At 34.6% G+C, this 25685-nt stretch overlaps 1 protein-coding gene across 1 annotated transcript; it reads right to left on the bottom strand.

The window, feature by feature from the left end:
• Positions 1 to 19491: 19491 nt before the first annotated feature.
• On the bottom strand, positions 19492 to 23851 carry LOC108192238 (phosphatidylinositol 4-phosphate 5-kinase 1). Its single transcript, XM_017372337.2, has 8 exons — positions 22553 to 23851; positions 22278 to 22442; positions 21996 to 22161; positions 21739 to 21849; positions 21438 to 21631; positions 21209 to 21339; positions 21033 to 21126; positions 19492 to 20386 (listed from the first exon to the last, which is right to left on the bottom strand). The coding sequence occupies exons 1-8, from the start codon at positions 23656 to 23658 to the stop codon at positions 20104 to 20106; spliced, it is 2250 nt and encodes a 749-aa protein (XP_017227826.1). The 5' UTR covers positions 23659 to 23851; the 3' UTR covers positions 19492 to 20103.
• Positions 23852 to 25685: the final 1834 nt, after the last annotated feature.

The raw sequence follows: 25685 nt of genomic DNA, 5'->3' as shown, positions 1-25685 counted from the left end.
TCCTCCCGTTGTGCATGTTTAGATATAAATTTTTTTTGTTAAAATCTACGTGGTATGATATATACAAATTTCACCACTCCAATGAAATCCTATATTATAAACCTTTTTGTCAAACCAACTCTAGGTTTAACAATGGAATGTTACATCATTTATTACCATGATTCTATCACATCACTATCTTACAGATTTAACAAATTTCATATATATTCATGGAGTTGTGTTCTTTAATTTGTACCTCCACATAATATTAGAAAATCAAATTTCTATGAATTCTCCCCGGTACGAACCACAGTCATTAAATATAACTTAATTAAAGTGATTTAAGTTGGCCAATTAAAAACTTGCACAACCAACTTGAAATCAATTTGTACCTAATTTCATCACAACTTTAAATCAGTTTATATCTAGTTTGTTCTCATTTAAACTTGTACAACCAACATTATATAATACTTTAATTTGATTAGTCAGATCAGAAACAAAAACCTAATTCATCGCTAAACTAGATCATCGGTGTATATAACTGATCATTCAATTTTACCCATAAAATTAATCAAATCAAATTACAAATTACTTAAAACCCATATAACTGATAATATACAAATCAACAGTGCAATCACAAAATCATTACCCACAAAATTAATCACCAATTAATACTATTAGGGCTCATTTGTTTGCAGCTTAATATAGCTGAATGGCTACATCTTACCGAATAATATCAGTTAAGAGTGTTTGTCTGGCCTATTTCATGCTCTGAGTGATTCATACATGGCTGTCCGTTTCATTCTAAAATTGGTGAATGAATGACTCGGAAGTCGCTGCGTGCTATCCAAAATAGCTGCGTGCTATATGTTGTATTTAAATGTCAATCTTAAAAGAAGTGTACATCCAATTTGTTTACTACATTTTATTCTAAGTTTTGTTTGCAATCAACTGAAAACAATATAATCTTTCAAAAAAATTGAAATAATATAATAGTAAATCAATATAAATTTTAACTTTATAATTATTTTGAATAATAACATATGCAATATTTTTTTATACGTGTTTAAAAAAGTTTTCATCTTATTAAAATTAAGTGATATATATTTTATTTAAACAAATCATTATATTTTTGATATATTATTCAGATATTTCAAAATATTATTTATCAAACAATATTACTGATTCAGAATTCAGATGATTCAGTCGTTAAGATCATTCAGATATATTAATCATTCAATTCACATTTGTCAAATGACTCCTTAGTCAATAAATGCAAGAATGACTGAAGCAAGCGGCTGAACTAAACATAAGCATAATTTTTGGACGAGGTAATTGCATATCGCACCCCTTAAGTATCGTTAAAAACGATAGAGTACCGATACTTTAAGAAACTCAACTCGCACCCCTTATCTTTATTTTTCAAAACCGAGATGCACCCCCTGCCGTTAACTTCCGTTAACTCAGTGCACTCCGTTAAGTCAGTACATATATAATTGCAATTCGGACCCCCTAACTTACGTTCAAAAACGATATGGTATCCATATTTTTGAAAACTCGAATCGCACCACCTATTTTTACATCTCAGGAACGATACGCACCCCCTCCGTTAAATTCCGCTACCTTCGTTAAAATTCTCCCCCGTCTCAATTTACATGTCCTTTTGCTTTTTGAGGTGTTAAATTGACTAATTTTTTACTAACTATTTGAAAATATGTATTTATTATTTTAGAAAATAGAAAGTTACATATTAAAATAGACTAGATTTAATTTTTGATAATATTTTTTTAAATTTTTTTGATCAATTTTTCCAAACAAAATAATTAAAATTTATATATTTTAATCAATAGATAAATTTATGTATTATATAATAAATATCACATGATATTTATTTTTTATTTTTAAAATAGTGTATATTTTTAAGTACCTAATACACATGTCACTAAAAATTTAAAATCATTCGATATATAAAATCATTTTGACTTGGGGATAACTTAATTAAACAAAAATTTAAAAAAAAAATATCATCAAAAACTAAATCTAGTCTATTTGTTTTCGCAAATAATAGAGGGTCCGAATTTCACAAATAATAGAGGTAATTGAAATTCGGACCCCTTACTATTTACCTCTATTAAAATAGGCTAGATTTACTTTTTGATTAAACGACAAGAGGCTTATATAAAAAGCACATTGTAAGTCTAAATGTAAAGACAACACTATCTGTTACATAGGGATGATAACTCAACAATAGAACAGGACAAGTAAATAACACTACGCCTGCACCGAAATCGGAAGATACGAAGACAAAGGTTGAAGAAGCCATCTACAGTCTTGAAGGAATAAGTTCACTGGAAGAAGTTCATTAATATGTTCATGCCTCAGTGAAGAATAAAGATTGAAGTATTCAAGATTGTGGAAGCAATGAAGATGTTGTCCAAGTACTCGAAAGATTTCAGTGCAACCCCTGAAGCAAGATATTTCAGGATATCTTGGTTGGTTATTTATAATCAACAAATTGAAGCAATACTCAAGTCTGGTGTGACTGATTAAGTACGTTGTCAAGAAAAGAAGACGGAGAATCAATTCTGTATTAGTCGTTCGTGAACCAGACCAGTGCACAAGACGTCAGTACGTGTGAATTGGATTCGAAGGATTCAATCAAGAATAACTTAATCAAGTCAAGGCAAAGCGACCTCCAAATTAACTAGTAAACACTTATATGTATATATGTGTAACATATATGTATATATATAAGTGTGCTAGATTGTTCTAAGTTAGAACAAGGAAGAAATGGAGCCAAAACTCTTCCTGGCGCCACATGCCTTTCAAGAAGGAACAAGGAAGCTTTTGGTTCCACCAAAAGGCTTCCTTGCGCCGAGATTTCTTAAAACAACTTAATCAATTCTTTTGAATTGATTTGGTTGGAACAAGGAAGGAAGTACTGGCTATTTCACCTTACTTGCGCCACACATTCATGCATAAACAATTAAACAATTCATTTGAATTGTTTTGGCGCAAGTTGAAGGAGGAACAAGGAAGAAATGGAGCAAGCTAGAGAGGAACAAGGAAGAAATGGAGCAAGCTAGAAAAGAACAAGGAAGGAATGGAACAAGGAAGGAATTAATTATTTTAATTCTTCCTTGCGCCAAGAATGGAACAAGGAAGAAATTATTATTTATAATTTTTCCTTGCGCCAAGAATGGAACAAGGAAGAAATTATTATTTATAATTCTTCCTTGCGCCAAGAGTGGAACAAGGAAAGAATTATTTATTATAATTCTTCCTTGCTCCAAATTCATCAGCCAGCCATTTCTCCTTGCGCCAAAATGGAACAAGGAAACAATTTTGTTCCTTGCGCCAAAATGGAACAAGGAAACAATTTTTGTTCCTTGCGCCAATTTGTATAATAACAATTCTCTTGAATTGTTTCAACTGGAACGAGGAAGGAATTCTCGTTTAATTTCTTCCTTGCGCCGTTTGATTTATTTAAACAATTCTTCTGAATTGTTTTGGCGCAAGTTGAAGGAGGAGCAAGGTAGATTGGAGCAAGGAAGTTATACAAGGAACGAGGAAGCTTTGTTCTGATTGGTTGAAAGCTTCCTTGCGCCAAGAACAAGCACCAGCTGAGTGTTGAATCCCAAGTCTATAAATAGGGGCTTTGTGTTTCATTTTGAACACACAACTACAACTACCCACATTACACACTTTGTAAAGGGCACACACTACACACATACGAGAGCTTAGATAGAAGATCTGTTTTGATAGGCGTTTGTGTGTAGAGTGTATTGTAGTCTCTGCAGCCAACCTTCGGGTTTGGATTTATAGCACCTTCGAGATATTTATCAATATACAGATATACCTTGGAAAATATTGTGTGTTGGTTTAATATTTTCATATCCTCAGAAACCGACCCAATAAATATCCGGAACACGAAACCCATTACAGGACTGCAATTTATTTATCCGCAAGATTCGAAAGAATTTTAAATTGTAGTGAGTATCGTATTCAACCCCCCCTTCTACGATACTTTGGACCTAACAATTGGCATCAGAGCGCAGGTTGATTGATATACAAATCAGGATCCTTATCGTACGGAAAATCAAGAACCTAGCTTTTGATATTTGATTAGGGGAAATGTTCTTCCGGTTTGTGTTGCTGAATTTGTCCGTAGGCCTAAGCAAGGATTATCTGTTAGATACTGAACTTTGGACCGGGACTTATAATTTTATACTTTAAATTTTAATAAGTTTATTTTATAAATTTGACTTAATTTATTTTAAACTTATTAATTGAGTTTATTATGAATTAATTAAATTTATCTTATAAACTTAATTAAATTTACTTTATAAACTTTACTAAATTCAATTATTAAATTTGTGTAAATTTATTTTAGACTTGTAAAGTTCACTCTTAGACTTTACCAAGCTTATCATAAATTTTTATAAATTTATTATTTAAATTTGTATAGTTTATGATTTAAATTTAAGTTAAAATCTTGAATATAAATTTAAGAGGATTTAACTGATTATGGATATAAGTTCAAGTTCAAGGGTTCTATTTCATTTGTTCTGGAAGCTATGATTTAATCGGAGACGAGACACTTGAATATTTTCAAAAATTAAATTTATCTAATAAATTTTAATATATTTACTAAATGAATTTGAAATAAATTTGTTCTAAACTTGTTCAGTTTATTATGAATTTATTTGAATTTATTTTTTAAATATAATTAAATTTACTTTATAGATTTAACTAAGTTTATTTTATACTTTATTTCTTTCATCTTTTAAAACTTATTTTTAAATTTATTTTCTTTATAATTTAAACTTAGTTTAAATAATCAAGTGTCCCGTAACCTTTTTGATTATTCTACTCCAAGACAAATCAGATTGATATTTAGTTGAGACAGATCAGGCTGACAGATTACAAGACAAACACCGGGTTTTCAAATACCAGATTCTCAGAACCGGTAATGGAAGTACATTGATGACCCAATCCAATTGATTTCTCAAAGGATTATTAGAAGCAGTTTTCTATGTTCGACAAAGCTGATTGTGATTCGACGAAAATTCTATTGAAGACTGATTGGACACTACTGACAGTGAATTTTGAAGAAGGTACTTCAGGCCTTGATTTGAGTAATTACTCCTACTTGATTATCAGATCACCAGATCAGGATGGGAATTTGCTACATCTACAATGAAGCATCTTTTCAGGGCTCGGAATGTCAACTTTGAATGGCACCACTGGTAGTAGGAAAAGAGAAGTTTTTACGGACGAATCTTCAAGGGATTTCAATCTAACTTAGTGATTCAGGGATATACAATTACATAGTGAATTGTATAAATGCTAAATTTATCTGGAATCAACTGAGATCAAAGACAGAGAACAGTGGAGGTTTAAGGATATAATTATCGAGTTACTACCGCACCAAATCAGTTTCGTGCATTTATGTCAGAACCTTAGGATTGAACAGAAGAGTTTGTAACTGCTGAATTTGAGGAAGCTCAAGTCGACGAAAGTTAACACTTTTGAAGAATGTGAGGACATAACTTCAAGGATTAGCATAACACTGTCTGAGAGGTTTAGTCATGTCAGATTCAGATGGAATCCATTGGTTTCAAGTGGAGACTCTTCATTCAGTTCGACAGGTTGTTTGAAAACTGAGTTGGTCAGTACACACAATATTGATTGGTATCTTTAGTAAAGAAGGGTTGCTATATATATTTGAAGCCTCGACAAACAAGGATGATAGGGATTGTCTAAAATTCAAGTGGATGTTTTGAAAGAAACATCACAACAAATTCTTATGCTATTTTAGGAAAGGTGTGAGCTGGATCAGTTGCTGATGAGAAGGATGATTATGGTTATCTGGCTATCCTAGCATTCTCTGAAGATGACTCACTTCGCACTTCTCAGGTAAGAATTCTTTCTAACTATGCAATACATATTTCTTTATATTCAAAGCATGTTATAAATCTCTGAGTAGAATTGTTTAACACACAAGCACAAGCATGATAGCATCACAATAGATAATGTTGAACTAGTATGCTAGATGACTGTTCTGGTAACTAGGATTGATGATAATCTTGTGCATGTGTCTTTAGCAGATTCTTAACATGTGTATGAATATTTAGGATTTAATTATTTGCAATGGTGAGATTAGAAGCTTTCCTTTGGAACACGACTCTTAGTTTTAGGAGTTATGATCCTAGCATATATAACTTTGTTAAAACACTTACTTTCAGATTCCCTAGTACAACTAGATTTGCTTATTTATCCGAATTGTTTGTTAAGGAATTCATTTGTTCTATGATGGAATGTCTACTTTGTGTCAGTAGAACTTTTAGAACTTCATGTTAGATCTAAAACTGACTTAGGTAATAGAGATAGTATAATGCAATATAACAATAGATTGGAATCAGATCCTTATGCTCTTAGAAGATTATTGAATATATGTAATTCTACTTGATACCTGTTGCACTTGTGTTAATTGGTTTAAGTAGAGAGTACTGAATCTTCTGAATTGCATAACTGCCTATCTTGCTCTTGTCTTATCTTTGATTGTTTGCCATGTGTATTCAACATCATGTCTGCTTTTTCATGTCATGAATGCATGTCTTTGTACTTGCATTGATTTTAGAAAAGCATGTTTGAGAATCACATTAGGGCAATGTCTAAATAAGAATTAGCATGTTAAGGTTGCTTCTGTTGTTACCACTGTTAAAGAAAAATCTCTAATCCATCCGGACCCAGTTATGATTGGGGACCATAGAACTCTTTCCATTTGTGATTGCAGGTTACATATGTTCCATATGATTTTTGGTGCACTCTGTTTGCTGAGTAGCTGAAATCATATGATTCACAAAAAGTACCCTGTTAGCAAATGTGATCATGTGAGCAGTTCCGTCAATAATCTTTGAAAGATGACAACAAAGATTCTCTTGCGGGACATGCCTGTTTTCCGGGAATGTCATCATGGAAGCATATCTTTCTTGCAAGGAGTCAAAACACACATTCCTAGTATCAGACGGTTCTCTGACAAAGGATATTATGTCAGTTCATGGAATAGTGTTTTATCTTAAATCATGAAGGATGTGAATTTTACTCATAGCTAATATGGAACTTCAACTGAAGATGGAGTGAGCTGTTTTGATAGTGAAGCTTCATCAGATGAGTATTAGCTATGGCACTTGAAGCTCTCAAACTTGTATGTCAAAACAAGGAGCTCTTTTTATTACTAAGAAGAGAATTGGTGAGAGGACTACCTCATCTGGAATTCATTATGGATGAAGATTATGAGGTATGTCAATAGGGAAGTCGAAGGAACATCGCACAGAAGCAAAGATATGATTAACATTACTGAGCCGCTTCAGATGATATGTATGGATTTCTACGGATCAGTCATGTCTGCAAACAAAATCGGATATCTTTTTGCGATGATCGTTGACTACTCTAGATTCTTTCGTGTTGTTCGTATGTGTTCGAAGGACAAGACATCACAAATAGAGGTTGATCAAGATGAACCCTGATCATTAATAAATCCAGAAAGACACCATTCTTGTCAGTGGCCAATCAGAAGCAAACACTAACTCTTGGTATGTGTTTGGAGAAAATGCCTCTTTGCAAGTCTTGCATTTGAAGATCAAAGAATACTTTCCTCGGCTACTCAATGGAGTCTACAGTCTACAGGGTGATTATGATTGATCAATATATAGAAGGTGATTGTAAGTCTAGGCGGGATATTGAACGACACTTTGCTCCAAGCTGTTAAAGGTGATATTATTTGTATAATAATGATTCAGATCCAAGAAGAATCTCTTTGCAAGGATAAGGATTATTAAAGAAATCCCAGCAACAGCTTAGGGGGAGCATTTGGTGGATTCACTAGTCAAACTCAACACCACATTGAAGATGAACGGGACATATCAAGAACGTATCTGCTTAGACAAAGGGTTTGAGTCTATATCATTCTCGGGTTCTAGTTCTTAAATGTTTCTAATGGTGAAGTGAAGACTGGGAGAGCTATTGTGAAAAGATGTTGCTTCTTTGGGTTTCAATTTGAAGTGAAATTTGAGGAAGATTCAGAAGCTCTTAGAGGGATTCAGATTGAGTGATTGCACAACAAGATGATCTCAATCAGTTTGAAAGTAGATAGTGCGGATTCTGATACCCTGACCTAAAGACAATTAAGTACTTAGTACTTGTCGGGTATTCAGATTCCAACTGGATAATTTTGGCTCTGTTACGAGGGACAAGCCAAATTTGGTTGCTTAGAGTTACTTCAAAGGAGAAGGTTATGAAGATGTTGGAAACAGAATCTTCAAGTTCAGGACTCTACATCTTAGGGGACTCAACGACCTTCATGATTGAACTAAAGCCCCATTGCCGAGACTCTGGTTCAGGATATTACAATGAGCTAGAAGATGAAGATTCATACAATTTCAAGGACTTTGCAATTGTAGATCCAACGGAATTTGTATTCTCCTTCTTCACCGGCTCTCTATGAGTTGCTATCCAACACCTGATGATCGTCACGGACATGGTATGACTTCTGACTAGCATATTATTTTAATATCTATTTGCTAGAGTCATATTTGGTATTCAAATCATTACCTCTCATGATACAAGGCACAAACAATTCAACTATCTGTGCTGTGATACCATGATTATATTATATGTGGACTAACGTCACTTGTGCAAGATAATTGCTAAGTGAATGCAGATTAGTGATATGATGAGTTTGTTGGAAAGTTGCAATTCTTTATGGCCTACTAGTTAGCCTAAAGAATGATGGCAATAAAAGGAAGTCAAGGATCTTTTGAATATGCGCATTTTGGAAGATTCTAGACCTGCCAAGACTTATGCAACAACCATTGGACTTGATCAGTACAAGAAAGGTACATCAACTGAAATGTCAAGTCTCAGAGGTATTCAACTTATCACTTTACTTAACTGCAAAATGATCACATGTTATATTTTCTTTATGTCAATGTTCATGGTTCTGAGTGGATTTTGGAGAACATATCCATTTAGTTGTTAAGAGGTTTATAGTTATTTTTGGGGATTGCCTAATCTATTGGAATGGTACCTCAAAGATACTGTGCTTAACCTGTACAACTATATAGATATTGTTTTACAGATTGTCAAAAAGACAGGGGATTTATTCTCTCATGAAGCTGTCATTCGTGGAAGGAGGTTGATTTCTTGTTATAATAAGAAGATTTCAAGAACAAGGAAATAACTCCATTTCCAGCAACTCTGTGAAGCACTCTCTACTCCCTGGAACCTAAGGATCTTGCTATTGGAACCTAAGGACCTACTGCTCGATCTAGTGCTCGTTGACATAAGGTATTACTTCTTTCATGAGCATGTTTATCGTATTTCTTGAATGAATTCATGAGTATTAAATTGTCTATACATAGGACTTGTGAATTTATTTAAAATCCAGTACCTCGTGCTTTTTGCTATTCTATGTGATTTCCATGTTTATTGCCTTGCATGCTTAGATGGTGATTATATGGTTTAGCGTGAGTGTTTGTTATTTCAATTATTTAAATTGTGTTGCATGACAATTAAGTGACTTATTTGTTCATGATTTAAATAATTAGGGATGACATGAAGCATGACTTAATTATGTTATTTTTCTTGATCTATACCTCTTCAACAATTGGTATCTAGTAGAGAACTTTGTCATAATCTAGTCGTGATATATCTGTATTTGTGAACATACTTAGGATTATTTTCTAGGTTGAATTCATTTATATTGGTATATAATCTGTAGCATGACTTATTTGTTTCTAGACTTATGACTTGTATCAGTAATTGGTATGTGGTTAGAATCTAGTTAGAATTTAGTCATGATATACTAGTATTTGTGGAGTTACTTAGATTCTCTCTAGGCTGAATCCATTTATATTAGTGTATATATATATTTGAAGCATAACTATTTGTGTTGGATATTTGATGATTTACTAATTGATATTTTATTTCATGTCTAACTACATATAGTTGTGATACTTTTAGTGTTAGTGATATTTTTGCATGCTTATATGTAGATCACTAATATTAAGTGTTAATATTTTCTGCGAGGAGTTGTGTGAGTTTACTTGTACTTAATGCTAACATGTATAGGGACTTGTGAACTTTTCCTCAACTTTCCCTCGGGCTTGCGAATATCTTTGTATGATTGTCATGATTTTTGTTGTTATATGATGATCTGATAATTATATGATATTGCGTAGGTAATTATTATTTTATCTTAGTTAAATTGTGATCCACAATTATATGCTATTTGTTTCATGATTAACTTTGATTGAATAATAGAAGCATAATTAATTCATTTTTGAAATATTTAATTGGTATCTATTTTTGATGCTTTATTGATGTTTTATTTGTGAATTGATTGTGATGTATTGGCACTGGTGAAATATTGTTGCATATTTCTTAAAACCACTGGTGCTAATATATTTTAGGTGTTTAATATTCTGAGTACAAGGGAGACAACATAATCTTTATTCTGTCTCATATTTATGTTCTGGAGTGGTGAGTTTCTTCAAAGAAATTTTCTTATCAATTGATTTCAACAATTGCTATCCACTACTCTATTTCATAAATATTTCTTAGAATATTTTGCATCTATACATGTAGCGTCATAGGACGAGACATTGATTATCTTGTATTTGTGTACTTGGTGATCTTTGTCACTTGCAGCGTCTGTTTTGACGATGTGCTAGTATGAGGCCTTTTCACTAATTATTGTGGTGAGTGCTTTATATACTGTAGCGCATAAATTTTCTTGTTTCCTTTTTTAATTGTAGTGAGAAACAGGAGTCTGTGTCTTTTTCAAAGACAAGTTCATTTAAACCTTTTATGCATAGATTCAGACTCTCGTACTCAAACCAGTTTTTAATGGAAAACTTCGATTCTTTCATCGGTTGTGATTGTCATTCTTTATGAAAATCATTTTACAGTCACAACTGATTCATTTTTCTCAAAAGATTAAATGCAATTGCTTTCATTCAAAATCATCGATTTTCAAAAATGCATTTATATCTCATTCTGTTCTTCGGTACTTTATCAGCCTCTTGGCTTTCCTAAATAGTCATAAGGTTGAAAACCAACAATCTTTATCCCAGACTATAAAACCAAATTCAGAACACATCCCAACTTTTCCCTGGAGTAATAAGGAACTTATTAGACTAGAGGTCAATGAGGGAGAAACTGTACTCGTTGCAGCAAATAAGGATGTGAGGGATAGTGTACCCACAGCTCTACCTCCCAAGAAGAAAAGTTGTTTTTTTGAAATTGAGGTAACTGTTGCTCATCTGTATTCTCTCAACAGAATATAGAGCTGAAAAGGCAATTAAACAGTCTCTGGAATCATTCTCTCAACAGGATGAGTCCATTGAAATTCGCTCGTCAGCCAGAGCATCTTGTATTGAGTCAAGCACATCATCAGTAATCACTCTGATGAAGAGCCTAAACAGAAAATCTTATGGACACAATACAAGAGAGTGCACAGTAAGGTTAAAGGTTTTGTTCCAGAAGCAACTTCTTCATTTACCATTTTATGGTAGATAAGATGGTTGATGCCTTTACAGGTGTAAGGAGGAAACGAGGATCTCAATAGCCAAATCTTCAGGATTCTCGTCTCCCTCCCCAGATAAGAACAGATCTGGATCCAATCGGAATTGATTTCCTATTTATAGGAGATCGGCAACTCTCTGACTATGAGTCAATTTATTGATGAGTCGGTTGAGGATCGGGGATTTACGAAACCCCATTGCACCGCCAGTGACCTCTCTTGAAGGGGCTATGGTGATTTTCTCATGCAGGTACAGAAGACCATACTTTGAGTGCTGAGAGAAACACTGTGAGCCAAACACTGAGAATTAAACACTTAGTGAGATTCTGAGAAGAACTAGTGAGACATCAGAATGAGAAATATGTGAGCATGAGTGAGTGCAAACACATTGGTTTTTGAGAAGAGTGAAACACTTGTGAGGTACATATAATAATTATTGGTATTGAAAGCTCACAAGTTGTTGAAAGAATTGACGGAAGCAACTACGGTTCATTCCATTTCACGGTGTGAACTTATGGTTGATGATTTTCTTGAATAAAGTGTCTTCACAGACATTGAGGAGGACTTAGGCCTTTGCCATAATTAAGCCTTTGTCTAACCTCCCAGAGCAAACAACTCTGGATCCTTAATTGGATAAGCCACTTAGTGGTTGGCAACTTGTGGACCATGATTCGGATTTATCTGATGAGTCTGCAGGGACTGGGAATTACGAACTCCCATTGCACCACCGGTGACCCCCTTTAAGGGTGGCTAAGGTGATTTTCTTGTAGGTACTAAGCATTTTGGAAGCTCAGTATTTGTGTGAAGGGATATACTTACAGAACTCGTGAGTGACACCCTTACCCAAAAACCGAGAGAAATTTGAGTGTTGAGTGATACACCTGCAGAACGTTTTTGTGAGACACCCACTGAATACCAAATTCATACCTAAAGGCAAAGTGGATACTATCACTGGAATGTTCGACTGACTGCCGTTGGAGCCATGTTAAAGATGTTATCGAAACCTTATCAGGGATCTAACCATTGGTATTGCAACCTAAAAATATCGGGAAGCTTTACCATTTGGTAACGCTAAAGGGACACGGTTGTCAGATTTTACTCATTACTTTTCCGTTTGGAACCTATTCTTTCAGCATAGGGACCAACCCAATCAAAGTAAACCCTTCTTCTGAACTCTTTCTTCGACCCCAGCTTTAGCGTTGTTTAGTTCTCTATGGGGAGATTATCTTTTGGTACAGGAAGTATTGTACACATTCCTTGACCTATTTGATACCACATATCCTTGGAGGATTCCACAACTAAGGGGGAGAATATATTTAGGGGGAGAATATATGAAAGGGGGAATAAAAAGTAAGTTAGCTTTCTTCTGCTGTCTACAACTAAGGGGGAGTAAACTACTCTTTAGCTGTGTAATACGGAGTAGGAGATTCATCTTTCAACTAAGGAGGAGGATTGATCTTTCATCTAAGGGGAGATAGCTACTTATCACCAAGGGGTACTTGATCAAGGTAATGGGAGGAGATGTAATAACAACTCATGTACACCTCACCACTGTGTTGTATTCTTATTCAGGTGGTACGTGGTATGATTCCTAGGAAGTAGTGGTATTGGTTCACCACTATCTTTGTCAAAGGGAGAAGCATAAGCAAAGACTTGTTTCTTTACTTTTGAGGAATCATGGTGATACATTTATTCTTCAGAAAGTGGTACACAGGAACTTATTCATCACCACTGAAGAATTTAAAGAAGCTGCTGATTGTTCTTTGCATAATGGAATGTTTTGAATTCTCTTCAAGACAGACTATGAGGATTATCTGGCACTTAAGCAAGAACCAGAGAAATAAAGGTGATATGCACATCTGTTATTTCTGTTCATGAAATCTGGAAATGTATTATATGATCCAGAAACATTGTAGCATTATTTACTAGTCCAGGACGTTACTTTTTCTAGTGTTAGTTGAGTTATCCTCCAGAGGATTTGCTTGTTATGATTAACAAACAAATAGGGGGAGATTGTAAGTCTAAATGTAAAGACAACCCTATCTGTTACATAGGGATGATAACTCAACAATAGAACAGGACAAGTAAATAACACTACGCCTGCACCGAAATCGGAAGATACGAAGACAAAGGTTGAAGAAGCCATCTACAGTCTTGAAGGAATAAGTTCACTGGAAGAAGTTCATTAATATGTTCATGCCTCAGTGAAGAATAAAGATTGAAGTATTCAAGATTGTGGAAGCAATGAAGATGTTGTCCAAGTACTCGAAAGATTTCAGTGCAACCCCTGAAGCAAGATATTTCAGGATATCTTGGTTGGTTATTTATAATCAACAAATTGAAGCAATACTCAAGTCTGGTGTGACTGATTAAGTACGTTGTCAAGAAAAGAAGACGGAGAATCAATTCTGTATTAGTCGTTCGTGAACCAGACCAGTGCACAGGACGTCAGTACGTGTGAATTGGATTCGAAGGATTCAATCAAGAATAACTTAATCAAGTCAAGGCAAAGCGACCTCCAAATTAACTAGTAAACACTTATATGTATATATGTGTAACATATATGTATATATATAAGTGTGCTAGATTGTTCTAAGTTAGAACAAGGAAGAAATGGAGCCAAAACTCTTCCTGGCGCCACATGCCTTTCAAGAAGGAACAAGGAAGCTTTTGGTTCCACCAAAAGGCTTCCTTGCGCCGAGATTTCTTAAAACAACTTAATCAATTCTTTTGAATTGATTTGGTTGGAACAAGGAAGGAAGTACTGGCTATTTCACCTTACTTGCGCCACACATTCATGCATAAACAATTAAACAATTCATTTGAATTGTTTTGGCGCAAGTTGAAGGAGGAACAAGGAAGAAATGGAGCAAGCTAGAGAGGAACAAGGAAGAAATGGAGCAAGCTAGAAAAGAACAAGGAAGGAATGGAACAAGGAAGGAATTAATTATTTTAATTTTTCCTTGCGCCAAGAATGGAACAAGGAAGAAATTATTATTTATAATTTTTCCTTGCGCCAAGAATGGAACAAGGAAGAAATTATTATTTATAATTCTTCCTTGCGCCAAGAGTGGAACAAGGAAAGAATTATTTATTATAATTCTTCCTTGCTCCAAATTCATCAGCCAGCCATTTCTCCTTGCGCCAAAATGGAACAAGGAAACAATTTTGTTCCTTGCGCCAAAATGGAACAAGGAAACAATTTTGTTCCTTGCGCCAAAATGGAACAAGGAAACAATTTTTGTTCCTTGCGCCAATTTGTATAATAACAATTCTCTTGAATTGTTTCAACTGGAACGAGGAAGGAATTCTCGTTTAATTTCTTCCTTGCGCCGTTTGATTTATTTAAACAATTCTTCTGAATTGTTTTGGCGCAAGTTGAAGGAGGAGCAAGGTAGATTGGAGCAAGGAAGTTATACAAGGAACGAGGAAGCTTTGTTCTGATTGGTTGAAAGCTTCCTTGCGCCAAGAACAAGCACCAGCTGAGTGTTGAATCCCAAGTCTATAAATAGGGGCTTTGTGTTTCATTTTGAACACACAACTACAACTACCCACATTACACACTTTGTAAAGGGCACACACTACACACATACGAGAGCTTAGATAGAAGATCTGTTTTGATAGGCGTTTGTGTGTAGAGTGTATTGTATTCTCTGCAGCCAACCTTCGGGTTTGGATTTATAGCACCTTCGAGGTATTTATCAATATACAGATATACCTTGGAAAATATTGTGTGTTGGTTTAATATTTTCATATCCTCAGAAACCGACCCAATAAATATCCGGAACACGAAACCCATTACAGGACTGCAATTTATTTATCCGCAAGATTCGAAAGAATTTTAAATTGTAGTGAGTATCGTATTCAACCCCCCCTTCTACGATACTTTGGACCTAACACACATTATACCTAACTTACGTTCAAAAACGATATTATACCTGTACTTTTGGAAACCCAAATCTCACCACCTATCTTTACAACGATACGCACCTCCTCCGTTGAATTCCGTTACCTTCCGTTAAAATACTCCTCCGTCTCAATTTACATGTCCCTTGTCAAATTGACTAATTTTTGACCAACTATTAAAAAAATATTTATTTATTATTTTAGGAAATAGAAAGTTACATATTAAAATATACTTTCTAGCCTGTTTTAATAGAGGTATCTAGTCTATTTTAATATGTAAATTTCTATTTTCTAAAATAATAAATACAAATTTTCAAATAGTTGGTAAAAAATTAGTCAATTTAACTCCTCAAAAAGCAAAAGGGACATGTAAATTGAGACGGAGGAGAATTTTAACGGAAGGTAGCGGAATTTAACGGAGGGGGTGCGTATCGTTCCTAAGATGTAAAAATAAGTGGTGCGATTCGAGTTTTCAAAAATATGGATACAATATCGTTTTTGAACGTAAGTTAGGGGGTCCGAATTGCAATTATCTATGTACTGACTTAACGGAGTGCACTGAGTTAACGGAAGTTAATGGCAGGGGGTGCATATCGGTTTTGAGAAGTAAAGATAAGGGGTGCGAGTTGAGTTTCTTAAAGTATCGATACTCTATCGTTTTTGAACGATACTTAGGGGGTGCGATATGCAATTACCTCTTTTTGGACCAATCTACATCATTATCGCAGCAATCAACTAAGAACCCCAACCCTAACCCTTACATAAAGTTATACACGCCATACACGAAGGGAAGGAGATGTGATTATCTTCCTTCACCAATTAAAAATTTTGAACATCTAAAAACAGCAAATCGTCTCTAGATTGTCTTCTTATCGCCTCTCAACTGTCTCTCTTGCACGAGTTGCTAATGACAGGTTTACATTTTTAGTTTTAGTTGTTGATTTCCTCAACATATGATTGTTGAGGACGGAGATCTAAGTTATTATCTCATTTTACTGTTAGAGTAAGTTATGAAATTTGAACTTTAATAAAAAATTGTGCCTACAAATATAATATTACACAACAAAAAATGGCAAGACGTTAGTGCTTTAATGCAATCAAAAAATGAAGTACATCAGTAATGTTACTGTAAACTTAGAATTTCTTGAAATTCGGGTTTCAAGATATTTTCGACTTTAAAGTGAAAAATATATATTTGTATAATAAATATAGAGTCGATTTAAAGTTACAAATAAGACAGAAATTGAATTAAAGTTAGAAGTTAGTATGAGATACTTTTTTCAGTCACTTAATTCTTTAAAACTTTTTTTAGTATCTCATAAGTCATAATTAATTATTAAATTATTTTTATTATTATATTTTTAGTAACTAATCTATATCATACTATAATTACTCAACACAGATATAATTTGTATTACTAAAAATTTGGTTTGGTATGGTCACATAGTTTTTATCATTCCCAAATTCTCTTTTATTTTCTAAAAAAGTAAAGATAAATAATATTTTATCTCAGTTATAAACGTATTTTACTTGAATACAAACACAAATCATCACAACTCTAATGTATGAAAAGATAAAACACAAATATGAAAGAGGTAATTGCATATCGCACCCCCTAAGTATCGTTCAAAAACGATAGAGTACCGATACTTTAAGAAACTCAACTCGCACCCCTTATCTTTACTTCTCAAAACCGAGATGCACCCCCTGCCGTTAACTTCCGTTAACTCAATGCACTCCGTTAAGTCACTATATATATAATTGCAATTCGGACCCCCTAACTTACGTTCAAAAACGATATTGTACCCATATTTTTGAAAACTCGAGTCGCACCACCTATTTTTACATCTCAGGAACGATACACACCCTCTCCGTTGAATTCCGTTACCTTCCGTTAAAATACTCCTCCGTTTCAATTTACATGACCCCTTTGCTTTTTGAGAAGTTAAATTGACTAATTTTTGACCAACTATTTGAAAATATGTATTCATTATTTTAGAATATAGAAAGTTACATATTAAAATAGACTAGATTTAATTTTTGATGATTTTTTTTTATTTTTTTTTATCAATTTTGCCAACCAAAATAATTATATGTCACTAAAAATTTAAAATCATTCAATATGTAAAATCATTTTGAATTTGTTTTCGCAAATAATATAGGGTCCGAATTTCGTAAATAATAGAGGTAATTGCAATTCGGACCCCATATTATTTACCTCTTTTAAAATAGGCTAGATTTACTTTTTGATAATATATTTTTTAAACAAAATCTAGTATACTTTAATATGTAATTTTCTATTTTCTATAATAATAAATAAATATTTTTTTAATAGTTGGTCAAAAATTAGTCAATTTGACTTCTCAAAAAGCAAAAAGGGACATGTAAATTGAGACGGATGAGTATTTTAACGAAAGGTAACGGAATTCAATAGAGAGGGTGCGTATCGTTCCTGAGATGTAAAAATAGGTAGTGCGATTCGAGTTTTCAAAAATATGGGTATAATATCGTTTTTGAACGTAAGTTAGAGGGTCCGAATTGCAATTATATATATAGTGACTTAACGGAGTGCACTGAGTTAACGGAAGTTAACGGCGGGGGTGCATCTCGGTTTTGAGAAGTAAAGATAAGAGGTGCGAGTTGAGTTTCTTAAAATATCGGTACTCTATCGTTTTTGAACGATATTTAGGTGGTGCGATATACAATTACCTCAATATGAAAAGATACAAACAAATCACCAAGACTCTAATTGACTCTTTTACTGTCATACAAATATGAAAAGATAAACAATAATTTTTTTGTATTTATAATGTATTTTATTTTAAAAAACGCAAATCATCACGTAACTCTAACAACAATTTTAATCCTATACAAATACAAATAATAATTCTTTTTATAACTAACATTTTTGCTAAAATCACAGCAATTACCTGTCCAGCGCAGTGTTGTAAAAAACAAAAATCAGACTTAATCGATGAATTTACGAAACAAAAATTAATCAGAAACTAATCGAATTGATCGAAAATTAATCGGATTATTAATTGAATTAATCGAATATTTATTTAGTGCGGATTCGCATGGTTCTCACAAAGACCAAACATGTCGTCTAAAATCTCACTCATCGTCTTGAGATTTATTAGACAAAGCTTATAAGACGTCTAAATCTAATTAATCCTCGAACCAAAAAGAATCTAATTATTCCGAAACAATTAAAAATGTAGGGGCCAGTGTCGAGTATTAGAATCTGTCAAACTAGTTTGTATGTGCTAGAGCAATACTTAATCCTATCGGGGAATCTCAGTCGGTCTTAATTAGATACTATTTGAAAGGATTAATTATCTAATTGGTCACTGAAGTGGGTTTAATATATCAAATTGGTCACTGAAGTGAAAACGGTATCAAGATGATCACTAACGTTATTATAAATATCAAACAAATACCTCGAAATATGAGTTCAAACAGAAAAAATATATTTATAGAGTTTTATATATTATTCTTCAATGTTATCACAACTTTATCTATTATTTATTTTTAATTAAACTAATAAAATAACTATATAATAAATAATAAATAATAAATAAACTTGATAAATTCTAAATATATTATCATAAATACTAGAAATCATAACCTTTTAGTTGGTTGTGAAAACATTCAAGAATGATGTGTAAAATTCTATAAATAATATTTTCATTGCTTGAACTTATATTTCAAGGTACTTATTTGATATTTATGATGACTTTAGTGACTATTTTGATACCGTTTTCACTTCAGTGACCAATTTGATACATTAAACCCACTTTAGTGACCAACTAGATAATTAACCCCTATTTGAAAAGAGGTTGGTATAACAATAGAGATGGCAGAGTGTGTAAACAAAGTGAGGAAAAACAAGAAACCCCACTGCATCTTTCTCTTTGCTTTCTCTACTTTTCATGTGCCTTAAACTAGTCCCTCTGCCCCCAAATGCCCCTTCTTTCACTGCACCATAAAGATAAAGCTCAATTTCTCTCATTCTACACTCACAAAACAATTCTTATAATTGCACTACCATACATTTATGTTTACATTTACATTATATTTACAACATACATTTGTAGCTAGAGACCAGAAGGAGACAGCATTGGTCCACACATTAATTTACTTCCAAAAAATATCCCACAAAATTTTCATAGTCTACCCCCACCCTTTTCTTTTCTATATGCTGTACACTTTCTTATTACTAACTCACTCATTGTTGAATCTCCTTTATGGGAAAATAATTTACTCATTTCCCGGTACTCTTAGGTCTTGTCTACTATCCTTTCAAACCTTGGTTTCCTTGGTTATCACAAAAAAAATTCATGAAATAATAAAACAATAACAATACCATAATCCAATTTTCCCTTGCCCCTTTGATTGTACATGGCACTTGCTTCTTCCGAAAACCCATGGCTATCATCAGAATTCAGCCATTGAGTAGGCAATCCTTGTTGAAGATCCAGTTCAATCCAAAGGCAGAAGCACAATCAGTGTTGTCTAATCCTCTACTCCCACCAAGAATATATAGTCTGCTGCTGCTGAACTGTAGATTCTAGATTCAAACATGAAACTTCACAACCCCAGGCTTGAATCTCAATTCATGTTTGGCCAAGTCACCCGTCTTCAACAAATATTCTCCCTACAAAATCTCTAAATCTCTTGGAATATAGCTTTGGATCCACAGCTGAGATTGAGGTTGGGTCAGCTTGCAATGATTTGTATGCATGCTCTAGCTTTTTGCTTATATCATAGTCTTGTAAAATATCAATGATCCCAAAATACAGGACCACTTCATAAGTTTCACCGCTACCAGGACTGTACTGATCACAATCACTCCGTCTAGCCACTCGTTCAGCCCTTGCAGGCATATTTGCTCCCAATCTGATTAGTGGTTTCCTGTAAGGCGTGTACAATCTCATATTCAGCATGTCTCAGCTTGTGCTGTATTGGTGTGTAAACATGATGTTTGGCATATAATGGTATGTGATGAAATGATCCCCGTGAATTCAGTGAAATGTTACCTCAATCTAATTTAGTCGAATATGGCAACTAATAGTTTACATGTATATATTATTGTAATAATAAGCTTGTAATTGCTAGGTTATCAGGTCACAGCATTAAACAACCAGACTCAAGTGTACAATTAGCGACTAGCATAAAAAGATATTTAATGAATATGTTCTTATCTTTAATATAGCAATTACCAAGACCATACTCTAGTAAGATATACCCCACAACAGCTGTGACCTGAACTACATCAACATATTGCCAGCTGAAGCTTCTTTAAATTACTCAACCACCAAAATGATATTCAGTGAAAAGGATAATGGCTAGCCACTAAGTGCTAATTTAAACAAAAGACCGAATCATAACCGTGTTTTCAACCTTCCAACTGCCATAATTAAACTATTATTGGATGTTAATGATGTTAGATGAAAACAGGTATATGAACTTATGAACTACTTTCTAAAGCGTCTCTGTCCTTACGGTCTACTTCAGTTTATTCAATGAACCCAGATAAATTTTCAAGACAAGCACATACCGGCCAGCGAGAACACGATCCATGTCCTGTAGCTCTGCTTCTAGAAATCGACATCCACGCATAAACTTTTCATTCTGATATGAATCTTTCTTTCCTGTAAAGGAAACACGGTGTAAAATAAGGTTCAGGCCCAATTAATTTACTAGAATGCATTAATTAAGAAAACACTAAGTTACCATTTCGTAATAAAAATGGGGACAAGCCTATTTTATCTCCAGTATTGTCATCTCGAAAGTGGAGACCAACTAATAGACTATAATCCATAATTTTCTCAGCTTCTAAAAACTCACAATCTCGATCAATTTGTCTGAAGAAAAAGATAAAAACAATTAGTTCCGGTCAAATGTTAGGCAACAGAGAGTGCAACATTACAACACTGTAAATGATCTCAATTCGTAAACTTACTTGATCATATCTTGGAACCAGTTCCGCTGGAGGCGGAACACATAATTTAGGTCAAGGTCCTTGAGGGTGGTAGTCTCATCAATTTCTTCCTCAGCCTTATTCGTCATGCGGCCGTGAGATGATCCTTTTAGGTCAAATCGTTTATGAATTTGATACTCTGAGCAGAACAAATTGCCCATGACAATGAACCTCGTCTATTTTCAATTAAAAGCAATACATGTTTTAGGGGTAGTAATAAATTTATTTAAAAGTGGAAACCTACTTAGACCTAATATCTAAGACATTAGCATTTATCACATACCTTGACTCCGCCAACTGGTTTCACGCAATGGACACCGAAGAACTTCGTGACAAGGGAATTCTCGTAGCGACAAACATGTTTGTAATAACTTGGAAGCATCTTAATTAGCACCTAATAAACAATATACCAAACTTCAACTTTAAATTGTCAACTTCATGATGAATTTAGACCATGACTTCCTATAAAGGACCTTGTCGCCATCTTAGGATGTCATCTAACAATTATTAACAAAGAAAAGTCAAAGAAATAGAACTAACCTTGACTTCAGATTTCTTCACTGTCTTGATCATAAATCTATCATCTTGCGTCAAATAAAAAAGACTTCCACTCTTTCCTGGAGAAGAGAGTTCCCGGAGTGCATCACTCCCACATATAGCAAGCATATAATCAGCTGGATCAACTTGAAATAACTCCCTCAAATGTCTGTATACCCAAAAGAAAGAAACAATTAGCAAAATACTACTACATGTATCACAAATCTCAACAAAAATATATAATCAAATTTAACAGCATCACCAAACATATAAAGAAATCACTACCTAAACACAACAGGACAATAATCTTTCCAACGGAATTCAGCCGACGGATGAGGAGGTGTCATCTTTGATCCTTCTGAAGGAAACCTAGTCCAGAACTTCTCTCTAGGCTCAAAATCATTAGGTTTAAGATCTCTAACTACTGAAGCATGTTTACCGACTGAATGCCTGCATAAATCATAAAAAGATCAATCACAACAATCAACCATAACACAACAGAAATAAACAACAATATACATATATGTGTGTGTGTGAGGAAAAAGAGATAAACGAATTACCGGATACCCAACTGAAGATTAAGCATCAAATCATAATGCTTATGTCCCTTAGATATCATCTGCCCCGGCTTCTTAACTTCCCTATTAAAACAAGGATTCCTCCTAAACTTTCCAATATCATCCTTCCCCAACAAATTAACATGTGTATACAACATCGTAGCCTCCACATTATCAATAATATCACAGGTAATATCTCCCGCATCACCATCCGATTCCCAAATACAGATCCTCGGAAAATTCCTCTCATTCAAGCTCCCTCTAGCAGCCTCCAAACTAACGGACGATCTCTTTGTCACCACTGCACCACAATCACTTACTTTGTCACGCAACACCAAACCGTCCACAAACATATCCTCTTTACAATTCCCAATTCCTCCTCCCGCGGTCCCGGGATAAAAAGTCCCATTCAAAACCTCATCACCCCACCTCCCAACATAACAACTCCCATCAGGCCAAGTGAACACCCCATTCCCCTTGGGCACACCATTCTCCCAATCCCCATCATAGCGATTCCCATTGCGCCACACCAAAACCCCTCTCCCATTGATCGAACCATTCCGCCACTCCCCCACATACTCATTCCCATTCCTCCACACATACTTCCCTTGCCCATCTTGCAAATTCCTCTTCCAATTCCCCTCGTAATAATCACCATTCTTATATCTCTTCACACCATACCCATGTTTCCTATCATTAGCCCAACCACCCCGATAACTATCACCATCGGATCCAATAAAAGTACCGAACCCGTCCATCCGACCCGACTTGAATTCCCCCTCGAAAGTCGCGCCAGAAGGCCACGAGAAGCTCCCTTTTCCGCTCGCCTTTCCTTTTCTCCACTCGCCTTGGTACACACATCCGTCGCTCCACAAGTACTTCCCGAATCCATGCGGCACGTTTCCCAAGAATTTTCCGATGTACAGATCTCCGTTGGCCAACTGCTTCTCCGACGATGACTCAGCTCCGGTGGGTGTCACGCGCCGAGTAGTCGCCTGAGATCGGCTTCTGCTGACGACCACCGACTCAGCTTCTCTCTCTACAATTCTCTCTCTATCTTCCTTTTCATTCAAACCAGCAGTGTTATATACATCATCCTCTGTAAACATAATTGGGTCTTTAAACTTACCTTGTCGCTCACGCCGACGCCGGAGAATCAGCCGGCATGATTCCAGAATTAGTATGCTTACGTAGAAACAGTGAGGTTGTATGTATATGTTCTGAAGAGAGAAAGTGAAGAGGTGGTAAGTGTACAGTCGAATAGCAGAAACAGAGACAACAGATTACAAATAAGATTATTTACAACGGTTTTTCTAGTGTGTGCCCATGGGCACATGCTAAGCGCGGAAGTTTATAAGTTTAGGAGATTTTGATTAATTAACCTATCTTAATAACGGTGGACCACCTGCAAATGCAACAACCACACCAATCAAAATCTTCCAAACATCTCAAAATCCGCGCTTAATATGTGCCCATGGACATACACAATACAAACCCTATTTACAAATAAGAAAGAGAGAGTAATATTTTGGATTTGATTTGGGGATTAATCAAGAGCTGACGGCACCACCTTGGGAAATGTTTTCCTTCGCATTTTGGTGGACCACAGTAGTTTTTTTAGCAGTAAAATGCCTTAATTAAGAAAATTAACACAAGTTGATCGAACAATTAATTTTTAAGCAATTAATCGCATTTCGTTAAAAAAAATTAGCAGTATTACATATTTTCTCCCGACAACATAATAGGAGGAACAATCAAGTAATTTCAGCAAATAAAGTAAAGTAATAGAAAGTGTTGTCCATCAAACTCCCTCCATAATTTGAACCCTAATCCTCTCTTCAACCCCGATCTTTGTGGAAGCTTTTAAATTAGAGAAAATGGTGTGGTTGAATGAGAGAAAATGGCGAGGCGACTAAGACGAGAGGAAGATGCAAACATATATCAACCGTACGAGTATCCTAGATATCAATGTAAGTAGTTCGAGTTTTAGTTTTCACTTCGCATTTTGATCGGACCATGCATTTGTGAAGTAGTAGTGTTCAAATTTTGGGGCTTTCCACTTAATCGTATGTTAAGGTGTGTGCATATATCTAGATTTTGTGTAAAGAAACCGGATTTGCTTCCTTTTTCGTATGTATCTACTTGTAGGATAGCTTATTTTTGTGTGACAGTCTAGGGTTAGCTATGCATAGCTTATTTGCTTCCTTTTTCGTATGTATACCCGTAGCATAGCTAATCAAGCATGCGTGTTGATAAATGTTTTTGTTCAATTTGTTGATTATAGTGTATGATTGGTTGATTTTGTGTTTTACTATCATAATTTCAGTTCCAGAGCAGCAGTTCGCTATTAAGTTGTTTTATAATGGAAAAATGGAAGAAAATCCCAAGAACTATGTTGGTGGTTCAGTGGCGTATGTAGATTATTGTGATTCTGATGAAATGTCTCATTTGGAGATCAATGCAATGTTGGTTTCACTAGGTGCAATAGGGGGATATTATAAGTTGTGGTATAAGCTACCTGGAACAAGTGTGGATGTAGGGCTGTTTGATTTGGATACAGATGATGACCTTTTAGTGATGTGTGATCTAATTAATCCGAAAAAAATACTTGTAGAGGTGTACGTGAATTTAACCCCCGCTTTTAATGTTAAAAGGGCTACTTATCAAGAAGAAATCCATATGATGGATCCATTTCCATATTCAACACAGCAAGAGATTGATATGGAAACAGATTTGAGGAATGTTAACGGCCTGTATGAGAATTTTTCTGATCCTTATGATAGTAAAGATGATCACCAAAATAGGGTAGTAGATGATGAAAGTGATGAGAGCTTTCATTGTGATGGATCAAATCAAGATAGTAGTGATGATGACCTCCTTTTTGATAAAAATGTTGACAAGACAGAACTTGAAGAAGATCATAATGAAAATGAAGATGCTGATTTAGATGAGAATGATGATCAAGGTAATAAAATACTTTTACGTTTGACCTATAAATTTGATTTGACATGCATCTGAAGTGTGTTTTTCTGATTTGCAAAAGCAGCCACACCAAGGAAGAAAACAAAATCAACAAACCATCCCTGAACAGATGCAACATGGTGAACGATCTCATCAAAATACTCAAGCAAGTTCA

The sequence above is a fragment of the Daucus carota genome, chromosome 5, assembly GCF_001625215.2.
Source record: "Daucus carota subsp. sativus chromosome 5, DH1 v3.0, whole genome shotgun sequence".
Lineage (NCBI taxonomy): Eukaryota > Viridiplantae > Streptophyta > Magnoliopsida > Apiales > Apiaceae > Daucus > Daucus carota.
Note: the sequence above shows the minus strand (reverse complement) of the source record. Positions and strands in the feature narration are given on the sequence as shown.

Coding starts and splice junctions, on each gene's coding strand:
- LOC108192238 (XM_017372337.2), bottom strand. CDS start 23,658: ATGTTTACAGAGGATGATGTATATAACACTGCTGGTTTGAATGAAAAG. Junction 22,162..22,277: donor TATTGTCCTGTTGTGTTTAG/GTAGTGATTTCT, acceptor TTGGGTATACAG/ACATTTGAGGGAGTTATTTC. Junction 20,387..21,032: donor GATCGTGTTCTCGCTGGCCG/GTATGTGCTTGT, acceptor CACGCCTTACAG/GAAACCACTAATCAGATTGG.